The sequence below is a fragment of the Neomonachus schauinslandi genome, chromosome 5 (assembly GCF_002201575.2).
Source record: "Neomonachus schauinslandi chromosome 5, ASM220157v2, whole genome shotgun sequence".
NCBI lineage: Eukaryota > Metazoa > Chordata > Mammalia > Carnivora > Phocidae > Neomonachus > Neomonachus schauinslandi.
Genome location: NC_058407.1, coordinates 76,900,694 through 76,920,606, shown reverse-complemented (window position 1 = coordinate 76,920,606; position 19,913 = coordinate 76,900,694). Strand labels below are relative to the sequence as shown.

The window sequence follows — 19,913 nt, the reverse complement described above, 5'->3', positions numbered from 1 at the left end:
CTTTTGTTTTCAATATAATGGATAAGATACAGATAGATATAGATACCAAATAACTTCAAAATTAAATTATACATTCATTAAATTGTCACATTAGGTATTAAAAAATGTTCACATGTTAAGGTATTAAAAATGTTCACAGTGCAAGGGGGCCTGGGTGCCTCAGTCGGTTAGGTGTCCTTTGACTCCTGATTTCAGCTCAGGTCATGATCTCAGGGTCTTGAGATGGAGCCTCTGTGCTCAGCGGGAGACCGCTTCTCCCTCTCTCTCTGCCCCTCAGCCTGCTTGAGCCCTCTCTCTCTCTAAAATACATAAATAAATCTTTTAAAAAAATGTTCACAGGGCAGAGAAAAATACAAAATTTCTGCTTCAAATATGCCAGTTTATTTTAAGAGTTCATGTTCAAGTTAGTTTTCCCAAATATCTTTACCCATGTTTTTGAATATTTTAAGTCACTCACTGTTTTCAAAAACAATAATATCATTTAAAATTTTACTCTTCTCATATTATATTTAGTGTAATTTTATGATTTCATTAATTCCAACTTGTGGCTTTACCACAGCGGTGTTTCTAGAACATTTCTATTTGCTTGGAATATCTTTTTGATTTCAAACTGTGTATAAATTTTGAGAGCTGTAGATATTGAATGCCTCTAAGATGCAAGGCATTATATTTTAGAACATGGAAGGAAGCGGTCTCTTTTTACAAGGAGAAGTCCAATCTAACCGGGGAGCAGGCATTGGGCACGGAGAAGTGGGGGTAGGAGTAGGGGGAGGAGGAGAGGACAGGGGGAGAGGAAAAAGAGGCCTAACAATACAATGTAATATATGATACTTTCAAATGACTTGTAGAGACAGTAAATGTTGTAAAAGTCCACAGGAAACAAGGGCACTGGGAGAAAGTACGGTCCAGATGGGCTTCCAGAGGGAGGAGAACAAAGGCTATGTGTTAATAGATGAGAGGGAACCTGTGAAGAATTGGGGGGTGGGTGGAAGGGTGTTATAAGGATGTGTGGAAATGCCAAAGCTATTCAGACACTAGTCCAGATGGACTAGAGGGTTACTGCCAGCCAACAGAGAGAGTGAGAGAGGCAGAGAATAGAAACTAGTTTGAGGGAATAATGTGGAATTGTTTCAAACATCAAGTTAAAGGTGATAATTCAGAAAATAATGCAGAGGTACTGCAGAACTCTGAATAGTTAAAAAATAGTCAATTAAAAAATTAAATGTATAACATCATGGCCATTAATCAGAAAGTTCACTCCACAAATATGCCAGTGATCTTAAATTTTACTGTATGTGCTTCAGTAAAGATTGAGAGTACTAATTTTAGTCCCTTAATTTAATAACATAATTAAGTGTTTATACCTCAAAAGCTTTATCCAGAAGATTCTGCTCTCTCAGTTGGTTTCCTTTTGTGAAAAAAAGTTCAGATATGACTTTTGGGTCCTTTGGTTTCAGCTGGAGAGCCTTGTCTATAGCATCGAGTGCCTGCAACAGGTTTGAAAGACCAAATGTAGATGAGATGAAGAAAAACTAACTTAAATGATAAAATTTATACCTTTTGTCCTTATGTATTAGCTGGTGTGGAAATGACCATCAAAACACATTCTTCATTCTCTCTGATGTTCTCATTGAGAAATAATGTGGCCCTGACAAAATAATTTTCCTATACTCCAGGGTTTCCATTTATATTGTGACAATGACATGTCCCTGACCAGTCCACAGGGAGGTCAGTGATAAAGATAAAAGAAAACAAGATCTGGGGTTAGGTGTTTTGCCCTGCCTGGGTCCATCTGGACCACTCCAAACACAGCCTCCCCTTAGGTCCCTGGTGCCCACTCTGCCCCCAGCACCCACTGTCTCAGCCCCTGCAGCCAGAGATCCCTTCATAGCACAAATCTCACCATGTCGCTCTTCTCCTTAAAACCCCAAAACTCCCCCAAGGATAACAAACAAAACCTTTGCCCTGGTCCCAAGCCCTGTGGTGTGTTGTCTCCTGCAACCTCTGTGGCCATTACCTTACACAGTGCCACGCTCCCTTCATGCCCATTCCTCAGACTTGCTACTTGCTGCTGCCACAGGACCTTTGCATGTACTTTATCCTGCCTGGAATGCTTTTCACTGCCCCCCTTCATCTAATCACTCCTATTTATCATTCAACATTCACCTTCATATCACTCCGCAGGGAATCTAACCTCCCAGATCACTCAGGTCCTTGATTATATGCTTGTTAGGACCATGTCACTCTTCATGACATCACTGAGCACAGCTATAATTCTATACTTGTTTTGTGATTGCTTATTTAATCTTGGTTTCCTCTTCTTCTATAAACTCCTTGAGGACAAAGGTGATTTTTTTGTTTTTCTTATACCACTTTATTCCTGGTACCTACGACAGTGCCTGGCATATAGCAGGCATTCAATAAGTATTTTGTTGAGTCAGTTCATAGATTTACTGGTTATATGACTTTTCAAATGGAGATAAACAATAATAGTTGCAAAACAGGATCACTGACCTGTATAAAGACTGTTATAAGGATTCCATAAATAATGTATTTGAAGGAACATGGAAAATGGTAAAGCATACAAATGTCAGTCTTTATCTAGTTAGGTGAAAACAAATTGAGATACTGTCACATAAAATCTTTAGACCAAGGATGAGCCAAGAAAGTATTATTTCAAGGGGACATATTACAGTTAAGGAGATATCTGTGAAAAGCATCTGTAAGATAGGCTATGCCAATGGATGATATTCAAGACGGCTCGGCCTCATAAATGCACACACTGGAGAATCATTCAGGCACACCCCGTTTTCCCTGTGAATCCAAACAACTCCAGTGTGCTCTCCACCTTGTCGTGGTGCTCCTGCTTGCTGTAGATTGCTGACAACAGGCGGTAGCATTCAAGGCATCCAGTCTCTTCTGACACAATGTGGTTGGTCATCTTCTCAGCTTCTTTTGTCTGACCCATCACGGCCAAAACCTGAGCCTGCAAAAGCACACCGAATTGGCTTAGGAGACACTGTTATCACCTCATCATATAAAGCATCTCTGAATAGAGGCTTTCCAGAAACACTCCAGAAAAAAATGCTTAACGTCTATTTGCAACTCAGAGGGAGCAGAATTCCCAGAGTTTATAGGTTTAAATTTTTGTTGTTTGTTTCTGTTTATTTCTTTAGGTATGTGCATGCATTGCGTGTGAATAGCAGGGACACCAAAGATATCAACGAAATGACTTGTGACTTTTTTAAAAAGTTGACTAAATATTTCAAAAACAAATGATTTTTTAAAAAATTTTGTTTTATTATGTTAGTCATCACACAGTACATCATTAGTTTTTGATGCAATGTGCCATGATTCGTTGTTTGCGTATAACACACAGTGCTCCATGCAATACGTGCCCTCCTTAATACGCATCACTGGTTGTGGTTGGGAAAGAAATGATTTCTTATGGTTTCAACAGGATGCTGTGTTTAAAACAAGATAACAAGTTTGATTTATTGCAGATCTAAAGAAGAGTAGCAAAAATGCAAATTTCCAAAAATTGAAACTAAAAATATTGCTGATTATTAATTTCTTAAACTTGAGAACCATACTATAGTTATGTTAGAGAACGTCCTTGTATGCTGAAGTATTTAGAAATAAAGGGCAGGGCGCCTGGGTGGCTCAGTCAGTTAAGCGTCTGCCTTCCACTCAGGTCATAATCCCGGGGTCCTGGGATTGAGCCTCATATTGGGCTCCCTGTTCAGTGGGAAGGTGCTTCTCCCCCTGCTTGTGCTCTCTCTCTCTGTCAAATAAATAAATAAAATCTTTAAAAAAAAAAAATGAAATAAAGGGCATGAGAGCTATAACTTTTACATGGCTCATGAAAAAATAAATGTATTAATAATACGCATTTGCACACATACATAAATATGCACATATGTACATATATATCCATGATAAACAAATTCATCAAAATTCTAAAAATGGATGGATCTGGGTGAAAGGGGATATGAGAGCTATTTAGTATTCCTGCAAATTTTTGTAAGTTTGAAATTATTTCAAACCACAAACTTAAAAGTTTTTTCGTGTCTATGTCTTTGATGAATGGCTCCCACCCTGGTTATACGGATATTCAGAAAATGGATCTATCGTAGTGCTCTAGTTGCAATTCTGAGGCTTGTGACCCAGCTCCCTGCACTGCACACTGCATGTCCTGCCTCATTTTCCTTAGCCAACGCACTCACCAGGGCCAGGCGGAGCTCCCTTTGAGAAGGCTGAAGTGCTGCAGCTTCCCGGTAAACCTGCAGGGCCTCATCATAGCGGCCCGTGTTATAATAGAGCGCTCCCAGAGGTGATAACAGCTCAGCTTTGCGTGCCACCTGCAGGGCCCTGAGTTTTGAGAAAGGTGAACTGAAATTCTCATAGGTACATTTTGAAAGCTCGAAACGCAGGTTTAGAGAGGCCAGTCTGTGGTTTGAGACTCTGCTCCAACACGGTCTGTTTTTATAATCAAGAAGAATGTTTTTAAAAAGATCCCGATGCCACCCTCTGACTACAAGAATGTCTCTAGTGACCTATCAATATGGAAACTGAGCTCCAAGGATCTTTTCCATTGATGGTGATAGGCTGCTTCCCATGCATGCACAGTCTGTCCCCCGCATCCATTTTCAAAACTACTATTTGAGGTTTGGGCTGCAGTCTACAGCCTCAGAAAACAATTCCAACCTTGGCTTAGCACCATGTTCTAACCAGCAGGACTTTTTCAAGCCATTCCTTAGGATACCATTTAGTGTTTGGTATTATTCTTTGGAGGGGAGAATCTGTATTACCTGAATTGGCAAAACTGGTTAATATTCTAAGAGCATGTCTGTTCCGATTACATAAAAATTGGAAGGGCGACTATTAAGGTCTTTGGGCAACTTACAAAGTGAAGAAAAGGAGCTTTACCGTTTGTACCATTCTTCAGCCACACTGTTGTCTCCCAAGGACCTGTAGAGCCTCCCCAGATTCACCATGGCCACGTGATGACTTGGGCTGAGTGTGATGGCCTGTTGGTAATGGGCCACTGCCTTCTCTGGAGAGCCTGTAACCAGGGATGGTTGGTGAGAGCAGAGCATGCTTTAATTATACAATACACGAGGCTCTTCAATTTCTCTTCTGATGTATATCATTCTTCTTCATATCACTGAGTCATACCATCAATTATTCAGTTTGTAAATGAGCTTGCGTTCTGGCTTCGTCTCCTTGCCACTGTGTAACCTTGGACCATTTTACTATTCGTTCCCACTTCCAAGGAAATTAATAATAAAAAAGCAATAAAAACTAAAATCTATTTCTTTTATTATGTATAGCATTTTAGCCAAAGTGTTTTCTGGCAATTGCCCTAGCTAATATTATGTTTTGAGATCATCAGTGATTGTTATTTATACAAGATACTGTTACTTTTCATTATACGAAAATATAGAATAGGCTGTTATAGAAAGAAAACTGTCCTGAAACAATTTCTAAGGGCTGGTCTCAATTACTCTACTGCAACATAACTGAGGCACTGCTTTAAAGAAGCATGTATCAGCTAGATCTTGAAAACCTTTTTTTAAAATCATACATTTTTGTTAAATGGTATTTATGTAATGGAACTTTAAAAAATAATAGTAATGCCACCTTGCATTTGTCCAATGCATTATACATCTTAAGATATTTTAATTAAATGATCTTTACAGGTATTTTTGATACTATTTAGCTACCTTTTTAAAAAGATTTTATTTATTTATTTATTTATGAGAGAGAGAGCGAGCTTGTCGGGTGGGGGGGGGCGAAGAGCAGAGGGAGAGGGAGAAGCAGACTCTGTGCTGAGGATGGAGCCCAATGTGGGGCTCGATCTCAGGACCCTGATATCATGACCTGAGCCGAAATCAAGAGTCGGCCGCTTAAATGACTGGGCCACCCAGGTGCCCCTATTTAGCTGCCTTTTGATACCTTTTAGCTGTGTCTTGGGATTTAAGAGCTATTAAAAAATAAATAAAAGTATTACTTTAGAGCTATAGACACTAAAGTGCAAAGCGCACTTAAGAGACCTGACAAAAATCCCAGGGCAACTGAGGATGGAGACCAGAAGTAGAATCAAGCATCTGACGAGATCCCCAAAGAAGCTTCCTAGTGAAATTATATCTAAGTGGCTGAACTGTAGAACAGTCTGAAGTTCTAGATGAAATGGAATATGTATGACCTGCAGACACCTTCTCTGAATGCATGTCTGCACCAAAATAGATTTTATGTCTGTATAGATCTATGTAGAGGTCACTGGTACTAGGGAGAATTTCCACCAGTATAAAATACATGAATACAAAGGGAGCGATGGGAAGATATACAGGGTGGCCAGTGAGATTTTTAGGGGAGCAGCATTGTTTGTTGTTGAAGTAGAAGGAAGAGGGAAGACTAGACCAACAGGGGGTCTCTTCCAGTTTTTAGATCTTTATGGCACCTCATGTATTAGTGTGTTGCTAATAAACCAGCAGGTGGCACTAGAAAACAACTTTACATGCAAAAATAAGGGGCATTTCTTAGGAGTTTCGGAATGTAAATTTACATTCTATAAAACAGAAAAGTTTCAGATATGCTAGAAAATAAAAACTCCTTTGAGCATTCATATTTACAAAATAATTAAAACAGAATTTTATCACAAGCCAGACAGTCTAAAAGTCAACGAGAACAGAATGGTGCTTTTGCATTAAATTCAACTACCTTTTGATTCTTTATAAGTATTCATAGAATGCCAACAGTAGATGGGACACAAATCATAAAGAAAAAAGAATCCCTGCCCAGTAAAGTTTTACATTAAATAAGATGGAGTAAGTATATTTTATTTATTAGCCCCTGTCATATAAGAGTACTCTATCAATTTTAATGATATAGTTTCTGTAATGTACATCAAGTAAAGAATGATGGAACAATTCTGGAGGCTTTTTTTAATCAGACATAAAGAAGTATTTTCCATCTGCTGGTAACTAGATTCAGAGGCAAGCCCTGCATCATGGCCGAGGACTGTTTCATCATCATAGATTTATGGACTTGTCTAAATGACACTCAAAGGCCTGCTACTCGTTAAATCAGCAAGCATCCTGATACCTGGAGAGTTTTCCTTAGTGCTATACGAACTGGGTGGATTTTACTGAGCTGAGCTTGAAGACTTAGAGAAATGACAGCCCCACCGTACAATGTGATGGTCAATGGTGTGTTTCCTGCCAAGCCCACTGAATGTTACTTTCTGAGACATCATTTGGGTGGCTGCCATTTTACTTGGTGGATAGTATTATCTCATCTCAATGGAACAGGTTCTCTTCAATTTCACTCACCAGTATCAACTAAGAAAACCCCATAGTTGTTGTGTAAGTCTGAGCTGTCTGGACAGTTCTTTATTCCAGCCTGGTATATCTCCTCAGCCTCCTTAAATCTCTCCTTTAAAAGAGAACAAAGGAAAATAAATGAGAAAGTTAAAAACAACGACAATAAACTGAACAATAGAATAGGAAAAGTAAAAACCAATTTCCTGAGCATCTACTATGCAATAGGCACCAAGATCAAACACTACATACTTTGAATTAAAGTCAGTGCTAATGGCACAAATTCCTACAGTTCATAGCCATTCATATTTAGTTCCTTTAGGGCAAATAAGCAGATGTTTACTAAGAAGGGACATCTGGAAGGATTTGCCCTACAACTGGAAAAAGCCTCAAATGGTTGTTTGAATGGGATGCCCTCCACCCCAGTAACTCTCTGTGTGAAAATGAGTGATAAGACACATCCACAGAGGAGTATCTTCAGAGGTGACAATCTGACTGGGAGCCAGGGAGGCCTGGGACATCTGTGTTACATCTGCGCTTGGCATAGCTAACACTCTCTTTACACACACTGCATGGTTTATTTGGCAGGTTTTTGAGGAAAGGAGAAGGAGACTGATGCCGATTACGGGAGGGATTAGCCTTGACAAATAATATTTCTAGAGCCCACCCAACTGTTTGCTCCTTCTTTTATTCAACCTGTGTTTTCCATCTCAGAGCCATACCCTCCAACAGGAATATATGTCTCTCCAAAGGCGGACCTCCAACTCCTACTATTGTGGCAAGACCCAGATCAACTGCCACATCTTCAAAAGGTCATTTCCTAATTGTCCTGCTCTTCTTCTAAACATTGGCTTTAGGAGGCGCCTGAGTGGCTCAGTTGTTAACCATCTGCCTTCGGCTCAGGTCATGATCCCAGGGTCCTGGGATGGAGCCCCGCATCGGGTTCCCTGCTCTGCCGGGAGCCTGCTTCTCCCTCTCCCACTCCCCCTGCTGTGTTCCCTCTCTCGCTGTGTCTCTCTCTGTCAAATAAATAAATAAAATCTTAAAAAAAAAAAAAAGATTGGCTTTAGCACACTAGTAATTCTGAACTAGCTTTTAGGTACATTTTTCATAAGGTTACACTTTCCTTCACAATATAGAAGGTAAAACCTACTCAATGAATCAAAGCTACCCAGGTTCTAACAATTACTCACAAGTAAACAGTTTCATAGTTTTCTGGTACTGCTGGGAAGGTCAGGTAAAAGGAAATGATTGGGCATAAAGCACATAGCAACTTTTCCTTTAATATGCTCTGAGCACAGGCATTTTCCATAATTTTATTGCATTTACTACTACTAAGCATTCAACCAGACACACACAAAGGGTATGTACAGCATCGATTTTGTCAGATACGACACCTTTGGCTTGTGAATAAAAATGCACTGAGTGTTGTGCAATAAGCCAAGGAGGCTTCATTTGATTTGACCTAGAAAGGTAAAGACACCAGAAAGGTAAAGTGGAATGACCACTGCCATCTCTATGAAGATTTGTTTATTTATTTGAGAGACAGTGAGAAAGTGCACACGCATGCAAGCGTAAGTGGGGGAGGGGCGGAGGGAGAAAATTTTCAAGCAGACTCCGCACTGAGTGCAGAGCCTGATTCAGGGCTTGATCCTACAACCCTGAGATCATGCCCTGAGCTGAAACCAAGAGCTGGACACTTAACCGACTGAGCCTCCCAAGCACACCTACAGCCATCTCTTTGAATCCACACATTTAAGTACCATTTAGGAAACAAGGTATGGTTTGAATTTGGCAAATTTCACTTATTTGAATTACAAATCCATAGTCCAGCAAAAATGGAGATTCATGTTTCTAAAAAGCGTATGTATTTTTTTAAAAAGTCTATGTATTTTTGATCACCAAACAACAAATTGTCTAACTTAGAAAAATTAAAGATGAATGAAAATCTCAAAATTGCCTTTTAACCTATTAAAGAGAAGAAAAACTTTATGAAAATATCATCCATTGAAGGACTGACAAATTTGTCTGTGTTTAGAAATAGGCAGAACACAAATTTACAAGACTCCACTCATATTAATAGCTACCAAATACCACTGCATACTTACTCATTTATTCATTCACTCAGGACATGTTTACTGCGATGCTTATAAAAAGTATGGCATAGTGATTAAGCATTGGGCTGCCAGTGTGTGACTATGTGGATTGGAATCCCAGTCCCAACATTTACTATGTGACCTTACTTACTTCTCTACATGCCCGTTGTAAAATAGGATAACAGCTGTACCTATCTCATAGGGTTGTTGTATTAAATGGATCAAAATACGTGAAGCATGTAGAACAATGCTTTGCACATAGCACTTCGTCACGTTAGCCATAGTCTTAAATGATCACGTTAGTGGTAGCATTACTACCTCTATCACTGGAAGACAGATACCAAAAACATGGAGAAGAAGACCAAAATACCTCTATTTCAGGAGCTCAAAGATGAGTGAACTAACAAATATATATAACCCAATGAGAGCAGTGTTTTATTTTTTTTAGATTTTATTTATTTATTTGAGAGAGAGAGAGGGAGCACAAGAGGGGGTAGAGTCAGAGGGAGAAGCAGACTCCCCGCTGAGCAGGGAGCCCGATGTGGGACTTGATCCTGGGACTCGGGGATCATGACTTGAGCCGAAGGCAGGCGCTTAACCGACTGAGCCACCCAGGCACCCAAGAGCAGTGTTTTAAAAAGGTTAAGTACAGCTGCTCTTGAGCTCAGGTGTACTAGAGTTGTTCCTGTGACCATATCAGGTGTCGTGGCCCTGTCCAAGTGGCCAAGAGTCTCAAGTTCCTTTCTTACAAAAGCTCTTTACTTAGCATTATTTATTTTTTAAAAGATTTTATTTATTTGACAGAGACAGCGAGAGAGGGAACATAAGCAGGGGGAGCGGGAGAAGGAGAAGCAGGCTTCCCACCAAGCAGGGAGTCCGATGCAGGGCTCGATCCCAGGACGCTGGGATCATGACCTGAGCTGAAGGCAGACGCTTAACGACTGAGCCACCCAGGTGCCCCTTCACTTAGCTTTAAATGAGAAATAATTAACTAACCCAGGTGTTTTTCCTTTTAACTTTTCTTAACCATCTTCTGAAACAGAGGTCATTAAACACCTAATATCCTAGAGGCAACCAGAAAAAGAATACCCTGGCTAATCCAAACCTGGGTGATCAGCTCCTAAAAATCTCAAGTTTCCTGTGTTACCGTTCAACTAGTGTTACTGTTTGACCCTAATGCCACCTTTGTCTTTTTTTTTTTTTAAAGATTTTATTTATTTGACAGAGAGAGACACAGCGAGAGAGGGAACACAAGCAGGGGGAGTGGGAGAGGGAGAGGGAGAAGCAGGCTTCCCGCTGAGCAGGGAGCCCGATGCGGGGCTCGATCCCAGGACCCTGGGATCGAGTCCTGCATCAGGCTCCCTGCTCAGCAGGGAGCCTGCCTCTCTCTCTGTCTCTTATGAATAAATAAATAAAATCTTTTAAAAAAAAAAAGGGATCAAATTTTCTAAGCCACATGGTACTTTTAAAACGTACTAACATAGTCATGGTAAGATCAAAACTTAAAAAAAGCCACCCAATTATTAAAAATACAATGGATGAGATTTTCAGCAGAGGAAATAAAAGAATATTAGAGCTGGAAAGAATATTAATTTATATTTATAAATAAATAATATATAAATAACTTAAACATAAATAGATACTAATTTGCCACCATTTTTAACTAATAAAGAAACTTGGGCACAAAGTTGCTAAGAGACTTGCCCCACATCTCATAGCTACATGGGGACAGAGAACAGAATTTAGGTTTTTAGTGGACAGACGGAACTGAATAAGCCCTGAATAAAAGCAGGATTTCTGGAAATAATGGTGTCTCTGGCATCAAAAGAAGCGATTATACTTTTGGATATCCATCTGTTCCCTCCACAGATACTTCGTGAGCACCATACACTTGCCAAGTCCACAGGGGAGACAGAAGAGTGAACAAGACAGACGCAATCCTGCCATGACAGTTGAGTGGGATCCAGACAGGAGGACGACATCACAATGTACTGTGACAGTGCCATGGGGGAGAAGCACAAGGTACTTGGGGCAGCCAGGAGTGACGCCCAGACCTGGGGTGAGATGAAGTCTCTACACCTGTCATGATCCAGATGCCCGAGAATGCTGGTTGCCGTTAACTCCAGCAGCTGCAGAACATAAAGATGTGCTTGAAAAAAATCTGTGGCAACTTTAGATCTTAGAAACATCACTTTATAGCTAAACTGTGGGAGAACTGAAAGGTGTTTTTCCTGAAAAGAATGAAACCGATGCCTTCACATTCTAACTTGCTGAAGCCAGATAAAACCGTCAACGTGAGTTTTCAAGGGCAATTCCTCCTTCACCTGATTTCATTTTGCTTTCCCTCCCACCCTCTTGTTGCTCTCAAAGAGCCGAAGAAATCACCTTTTTCATCTAAAACTTCTCTTACTGGGGGCTTATGAGCTGGGTTTCCCCTAGAAATGCAATTTTCAAAGTCCAAAGAAGTAATGGGATTTCAAAGACCATTCGTGTCAAGAGCAAGGGATGGTATCCGTGTGCCCTTGGTAAGCCAAGGGCAGTCTCAAGACTCGGGCTCTATGAAAAATGTCTTCTATATCTGTCTTTTCCTTTCACTGGACTGTAAATTTCAAGAAATGATTAGCTCTCTCTACTTATTAAAAAGTGAGGGGCGCCTGGGTGGCTCAGTCGTTAAGCGTCTGCCTTCGGCTCAGGTCATTATCCCAGGGTCCTGGGATCGAGCCCCGCATCGGGCTCTCTGCTCAGTGAGAAGCCTTCTTCTCCCTCACCCTCTGCCTGCCGCTCTGCCTACTTGTGCTCTCTCTCTGTCAAATAAATAGATAAAATCTTTAAAAAAAAAAAAAAAGTGAAACGGAACCACCACCACAGGAGAAAAATACCTTCTAGGTGTTTATTTAAAATAAATTCCACCTTCTCTGGAAGGGAAATGCATTTATCTTAACAAGCAGTAGTCCTGAATCCCTGAAGCTCTATTTCAAGCACTCACTTTTTTATTTACCTCATCTGGCTAGACGTCTTGACCTAAGCTAATCATTCCTAGTCTCTACTGACTTGTGAGATCCAGAGGAAATGAATATAAGCTATTTATAGGACAACTTTAATTAAAAATGGTGGTGACCAGAGAATGGCTATGACAAATTATACTGTCTTCCATACACCAGAAACCATACACACACAGCCACGGTCTCAGCATGAAATCATTTTTGAGGGCGATGGTTAAAATGGGCAGCCTGCAACCATGGGCTCCTTCCTCTCCAAGGCTCAAGCATTTTCTGGAGTGTGGAAATAAAATGGGCCATGGGGGAAAGATAAAACATAGTCAACATCTCTACTTTTTACATGCTGTAATTACCCAACATGACATGCTTTTTACCTCAGGGAAGGAAAAGTGAAGAGCAGATCTTTGGAAAAAGCAACTCGACTGTAATTTACTCCCTTGAGCCAACTGATATGTTTGGAAAACTTCTTGTAGTTCAAGTTGCGGCAACCAGGAGGACAAATGGACACAAGCTTAATGCAGCAGTCCTCAAACTTCGTGGTTTTCAGAGCCTTTTGTACTCTAAAAATCACTGAGGACCCCCAAAGAGCTTTGTTTATGTGGGCTATATCTATCAATATTCACCACAATAGACATAAAGCTGAGAAATTTTAAAAATATTTATAGTTTACTTAAAATATTATAAATTCAAACATAATACATTTATATAAAAAATATTTTTCCATAGCAAAAAAAAAAAAACCCAAACTAGTGAGAATACTGACATTATTTCATATTTTTACAAATCTCTTTAATGCTTGGCTTAATAATAGAAGACAGATAGATTCTCATATCTACTTTCGTGCTAGTCTATTTTTTAAAAGATTTATTTATTTATTTCAGAGGGAGGGAGAGCACGAGCCAAGTGAGTGGGGAGAGGGGCAGAGGGAGAGAATCCCCAAGTGGACTCCCTGCTGACTCAGGGCTCTATCTCAGGACCCATGAGACCAGGACCTGAGTTAAAACCAAGAGTTGGACGCCCAACTGACTGAGCCACCTAGGCATCCCTGTGCTAATCCATTTTTATGTTTTTAGTTGAAGTATGTGAAGAAACACAGATATTTAATTGGAAAGTGGGAGAATATTTTAATGGTCTTTTCATAATTGTAAATACATCATGTAGCCTCTAAAAAACTGTATACTCATGAGAGAATGAGAGTATAAAAAAAAGGCAAATTACTTGTTAGTAGTATTATAAAAACTGCATTGACCTTCTTGGACCTCAGGGGTCCCCAGTCAACACTTTGTGGACAGCTGACTTAATGAATGGCCTGTAACAGGTACTTACTGTATAGAAGGTGTAAGATGTGGTATTCCAAAGTGGTGAAGGACCTACAGAGGTTGGGATGGAAAGTTCTTCTAGTGCCCTGACATCATGGTCATGTACCTGAATTGTTTTCTAGAAGTATTTTCATTCTGGTCAATGATATGAGCACACAAAGCCATAAGGTATTTCCCCATTAGCCCAATGCCTTTATTTACTACGACGAACCTGGGAAGTTTAGGAGCAATGGACGTTTAAACTCATGTCAATGATTTCTCTAAGAAACTCTTTAAGACATGGCAGCTCAAAACACAGAGCAGAAATGCCTGCTTTCTCACCCTCTCCTCTGCTTTTATTTTCTTTACACAAGAGTTCTTCCACCCATCAGTCCTCAGCAGGGACATTCAGGAGAAATGAGCTGCCAACATTTGATGTCTAATTCTCTTTCTCATCCAACTAAAATGAACCAATTAACTTGGCATTTCTCCTCACCAAGGAAATGGTAGGTATTACTTAATCTTGAATTGTTTTCTATCACCCAGCAGACTGTGATCAACACTACCCTGTGATAATTCATGCAAAGGATAATCACTTTAAGGAGGAAATGCCAAGAATTGTTAAAGAAAAGCTAAAAGTATGATCAAAGTGAGCAACCACAGGTGTGTAACACTGTCAGGAGACCACCAAAAAAGGGGGGGGAAAGCCACATTTGCAGAGAACTGCAGTTCTTCCCTCTCCCATCTCTAAACTCTTCTCACACCTTTGGCCTCATTCTCTGCACTTCCAGGCATATGAATTTTCTATTAGAGGAAGAGATCCCGCTCTTCTTCCCCCCAGAGCCCTCACTCGGTCTATTCCCTCTAGCTGGAAAGCTTTTCCTATTCATTTTTACCTTGTTGATGTCTAAAAGTTCTTCAGGTAACTGATCAAATGTTGCTCTTCGGCCACTGCCCCTGCTCCCCATGTGCCCCTTCCCACATTAGGCTACGTCCCCATAGTATTCTCATTGGTACTTTCTCTTTGCACATTTGTCACAATTGTGTTAGATACTGGGGAGGAGGCTGTAATTCTTTGCTCTGCCTTCCCTTCCAGACTCGAAGTTCCATGAGGATAAGGCCTGTACTTTATTAGTTCAACAATCTCTAATGTTTAGTGGTACCTAGATGTTCAATAAATATGTGCCGAATAATTAAATCAATAAATTCTTAAGGCAGGGTCTAGTTCAAGTTGGTTTGGCCACAGTGCAACAGTACACATGGCTGAATTGACCCAAAAGATGGCAGAAGAAGAGAAGCTGACTCTGGACCATTCACTCTTGGTCCATTCTCCTAACTTATATTTTATTATTCCAATTTTCTTTTCATTCTTCTATCAGGTGAAGTCTTACCTCAAAATACATTAAAGAAAAGTATTTTAAGTGTTATGAAATTAACTAATTGAGTTTTTTAATAGGCTATCAACCTGGGGCTAGTAATAATTTACAATGGGTCAGAGTCATAAGCAGTCTTAATTTTTTTTTCCCTTTCCTGCTAGTGTAATGCAAGCTATATAATCTCTCATGAGAACAGGCTGTTTAAAAATGATGGTGGGCTTATAAATGTTTACGGTCCTATCTGTGAAGCTGGAGTACAGCCAGTTCTGCGTGGTATGGAGAACCAGAAGGGAACAGTAAGCTCGAGACCACCTTGACTTCGCATCTAAGAGCTTATTTTCTGTTCTCAGTTTTCTTGACTTCTTTGCTGCAGTAGACAGACAGGGGCATCAATTTTTTTGTGGATTCTTTTATTTATCTCACTTCTATGACAACTCACCCTCCTGGGTTTCCTCTATCACTTCTCTTCTTCCTTCGCACTCCTTCCACACCCAACCTCATTGACTGTGGCCCACTGACACAGTCCAACCACGGGACATCAGGGTCATACAGTGAAATAGCAGTGCCAAGGAGTCAAGAAACCAGGCTCTAGTCCTGGTCCTGACACTAGTCATTGGTATGACCTTGCACAGCACCTAATTCAGTATACCCCATGTTTTTCTCTGTAAAACGAGAAGGTTAGAAAATTCTTCAAGTTTTTTTTTCTCCACACACTATTCTCCATCTTCCCCTCAGAGAAATTACTTACTCATAATGTGGTTTCATTTATTTGAAGTCCTAAATCCATCTTCCCAGCCCTGATCTCCCTCACTGCCATCTGTCCACGTGCTATTTCCACTTAAATGTTCTACTAACATTTCACACTTAAAGGCTGTGTGCTGCTGGGAACGCAGGGTAAGGGTACCACTCTTTGGGAAAGCAGTTTAGTAATATATCTCAAGAGCAACTTAGTAAGGTATCTCAGTGGAATATGCCGATACTCTCTTGATACGGGAATTCTACTTCTAGGAATCTATCATTAGAAATGATTCAAAATATTGTTTTAAAAAAGCCGTAAGAAAGGAAAAGTTCACTGCTCCCCCCACACACAAACGTGCATGCACACATGAACCCAAATTACCAAAAGTTGGGGTATTATTATATAAGTTACAGTGTATAATTTTGATAACTAGTAAGTAGCTATTAAAATGATATTTATGATGGCTGTCTATGAATCACGTATAATATGTATAATTTAATAGCAAGTGAAAGGAATAGGATACAAATTATATGTGAATGTAAGTATGAAAACAAAGTAAGTACATTGAAAGACTTGCAGGATATTAAAAAATAGTATTTGTTTTTTCCAGATATTATATTATTAATGAAAGGTATATTTTATCTTCTCTGACTTTTCCATACTTTTCATTTACATTTTCATATTACTTGTGTAATTGAAAAGGAATGTGGAAGCCGAACTCATTTCCTCCCTTCCTAAAATCTCCCTCCTCCTTGGCTTCCCCATGGCATTCTGTGGCCATGTGTCTTCTCACTGTTAGGTGCTCAGCCCTGGAATTTTTAATTTTCTATTTTCTTTTCCCTTCAGCCTTCACATACAAACAGTTCCTAAATACAAAGGGATTCTTTTTCCACAATAACGTCTGTCCATTCCCACACTTTGTTCCAGAAAGGAGGCTCTCCCCTACTCACGCCAGAATGCATTTAAAAGTCACCTCAAAATACTCCATGTGATTTTCTCCCTCCCAGGTTTTGAAACCCTTTCCTTCGACACTTGCCTTTGCTTCTTATTATCTATCAATTTCAAATTGGGGCTCCACGGTGGGCCTCAAAAGGCTCTCATGTAATGCCTTTTCAACTTAACTCATTTTTTAAATTTCCCCTCCTCAAATTCTCTACTGTGCCCCAACAGAATTACTTTTTACTTCTGTGTTCCAACAGAGCGATGAACAAAATGTTAGTCCCAGGCAAATCCTAGAAGGGATTACTACACTCGTAGTTTCACTGGCAGTGAGGATGGGAAATGGTGTCAACAGACAGCAGTATGCTTACAGGAAGAACAAGGCATAGCAATTGAACCCTGTTGCTGTTGGTGGTGGTTTTTTTTTTTTTTTCTTAGATTTTATTTATTTATTTGTCAGAGAGAGAGGGAGAGAGAGAGAGCACAAGCAGGGGGAAGGGGCAGAGGCAGAGGGAGAAGCAGACTCCCCGCTGAGCAGGGAGCCTGATGTAGGACTCTATCCCAAGACCCCAGAATCATGACCTGAGCCGAAGGCAGACGCTTAACCGACTGAGCCACCCAGGCACCCCATTGTTGTTGTTTTCTAATAGAATCACATCCTCCAATCAGGGGAAGGATTTCAGCAGGTTTCTGACAAAGCGCCTCACAACATCCTCATAGATAAGATGAGGTGAGCTAGATGATAGTATGATTTGATAAATGAATCAAAAATTAAATAACTGTACCTAAAGAGTTTCGGGTAAAAGAGAGGTCAACCTGGAGAGAAGATCCTACAGACACAATACAGGTCTCTGAAAGATTTTTTTTTATCAAAAACATAAATAAGTAACTAGAAGCTATTCTTATTCAATTTGCCAAGTGAAATATCTGGAAAGGTTAGTTAATATAAAGAATGGCGGAAAAAAGGACTGAAAAGTCCTAGAACACCTGTAATTTCAGGCTGATCATCAAGAATTTGAAATTAAATACAGATAAAGATGAATCCTTTCATCCAGGTTATAAAAACATGCCTGCAAAATGAGTGAGGCCTGCATTAACAAACGTTCACATTTTATAGGGATTTCAGTTGACTGTATCTCCAATGTGAGCCAGTGCATCATGTGGATGCCAAACAACCAGTATCATTCATTTTAGGGCGACATTTAGTAGACACCCAGGATGTCAAGCCAGGGAAGTATTTCTATTCCATCCTGAACTTGCTGAACTACAGTTCAATACGGGGAGCCATACTGTCATAGAGAAAGTGGACCACCTAGAGGCCATGCAAAGCAACATGATCAGAAGCAAAGAATCTGGAAATCAGGGTAAAAGAGAAACGAGGTGAAAGAAAAGGGGTTAGCTTAGAAAAGGGGTGATTAGGGAAGTGATAACACAGCTGTGCTCAACAAGCTCTCCATTAGACCAAGCTCAAAGGGAGCCAATTATAGGATGACCGACTTTAGCTCAGTGTAGGACACAATTTTCTATCATTAGATTGGCCCACACCCACAGGACGCATGGGCCACGTGACACTGGAAGATAACCTGCTAGGTGAAGGGCTGGTTTCACAAGTGTGTTACAGAGTGACAAAGGTTTACAGTCATGGCTTTGATATACTCTGGGAGTCTGAAATTCTGAAAAGCTATTAAAATAAGCTCGTGCCACCTAAAAACGAATCCATTTACTACCAAAGGATGTTAAGCTGGGTGGATTTCTCTCTACCAGTTTCTCTGGGCCTTGCTTGTGCCTCTGAAGCACTATTTTATTATTGAAGAATTCAAAACATGAAGACGAGCTGTTGAAAGTCAGAGAGGAAAGGCAACCTTGAGTTATACCCAACAGCTGTTCTGTCTCTTTGATGTTAAAAATCAATTGCCCAAAGGAGCAAAGGAGAAAACCTTTCAATCTTTCAGTCACATTCTTAGATCTCATAGCATTTTACATTCAAACCTAGAGCGGGAAAGCCTGACCAAAAAAAAAAAAAAAAAAAAATGTGACCCTTGCATGGGAGGAAAGATCATGATCATAGTCATTCTTTGTTCTTCTTAAAAATTGTTCATAACTTCAACCATGTGACATGCCATAACTTTACTCCAATCTACCACTGTGGTTCACGAAAATTAAATTTATCACACAACTGATTTTAAATAAGGCATCTAACATATTTTAAACATGACAGAGGAAAACATATATATGTTGTCATTTTTAAACTTCCACTTTCTGTAAAATGTATTAATAGCAAGATACTGCAGAATGGACTGAAATACATTTCAAGATCACAGAACATCTTAATCATCTTTAGAGCAGTAATTTTTTGTCAACTTGGAGCTCATTAATTTGAAAGAAAACACAACTGAAGACCAGACATTGATGAAGGCTATTCATTTTTCACAGTATTAACATGTTAATGCTTTATTTGTACAGAAACACTAATTACACTAATTACAGTGGAACCTTATAGCATTCATTGAAATATTCGTAAGCACTAAGGGCATGTATACTGATGAGCACTGAGTAATGTACGGAACTGTTCAATTGCTCTCCAAAGCTAATATAACAGTGTATGTTAATTACACTTGCATTAAAAAAATGGTAAAAACCAATTCAATAGCACTTAGTTGGCATGAAAGAAGATAATTTCAGACACTCTTAAAATGTTAGCGCCATAGAGGCAGTAAAGATCATTTAGAATATTTATCAATCTTCAAATTTGGAAACTGAGGCCCAAAGAGGTAAAGTACTCCTTACTCAAGTCTGGGCAGTTGGTTAACTATGGAGGAAGGTCTAGAACCAGGTCTCCTAGCTCCCTGTCAAATGCTCTTAATATCACACTACAGAGTACCTGAGTCCCAAAGCAAATCAAAGCCAGGCATGCTGTATAAATGTCTGCGTCATACAGTGAACTGTCCTAAGCCCTAGAAAAGAAATGGGCATAGAAAGAAGACACTACTTTCTTTTTTTTTTAATTCTTTTTTTTTTTTTAAAGATTTTATCCATTTATTTGACAGAGAGATAGAGAGAGAAAACAAGTAGGCAGAGAGGCAGGCAGAGGGAGAGGGAGAAGCAGGCTCCCCGCCGAGCAGGGAGCCCAATGCGGGGCTTGAT

The 19,913-nt window shown here is 39.8% G+C and overlaps 1 protein-coding gene across 2 annotated transcripts in view; it reads right to left on the bottom strand.

Annotated features, from left to right (window-relative positions):
* Nucleotides 1–19,913, bottom strand: part of TMTC1 (transmembrane O-mannosyltransferase targeting cadherins 1) — a 255,645-nt gene that overhangs the window by 6,014 nt on the left and 229,718 nt on the right. For both annotated transcript variants that reach the window (XM_044914902.1, XM_021690623.1), the window contains 5 exons: nucleotides 7,335–7,437; nucleotides 4,930–5,065; nucleotides 4,227–4,371; nucleotides 2,849–2,986; nucleotides 1,365–1,487 (listed from right to left, as the gene is read on the bottom strand). In XM_044914902.1, coding sequence (XP_044770837.1) covers nucleotides 1,365–1,487; nucleotides 2,849–2,986; nucleotides 4,227–4,371; nucleotides 4,930–5,065; nucleotides 7,335–7,437 — 645 coding nt within the window. The remainder of the gene's footprint in view (nucleotides 1–1,364; nucleotides 1,488–2,848; nucleotides 2,987–4,226; nucleotides 4,372–4,929; nucleotides 5,066–7,334; nucleotides 7,438–19,913) is intronic.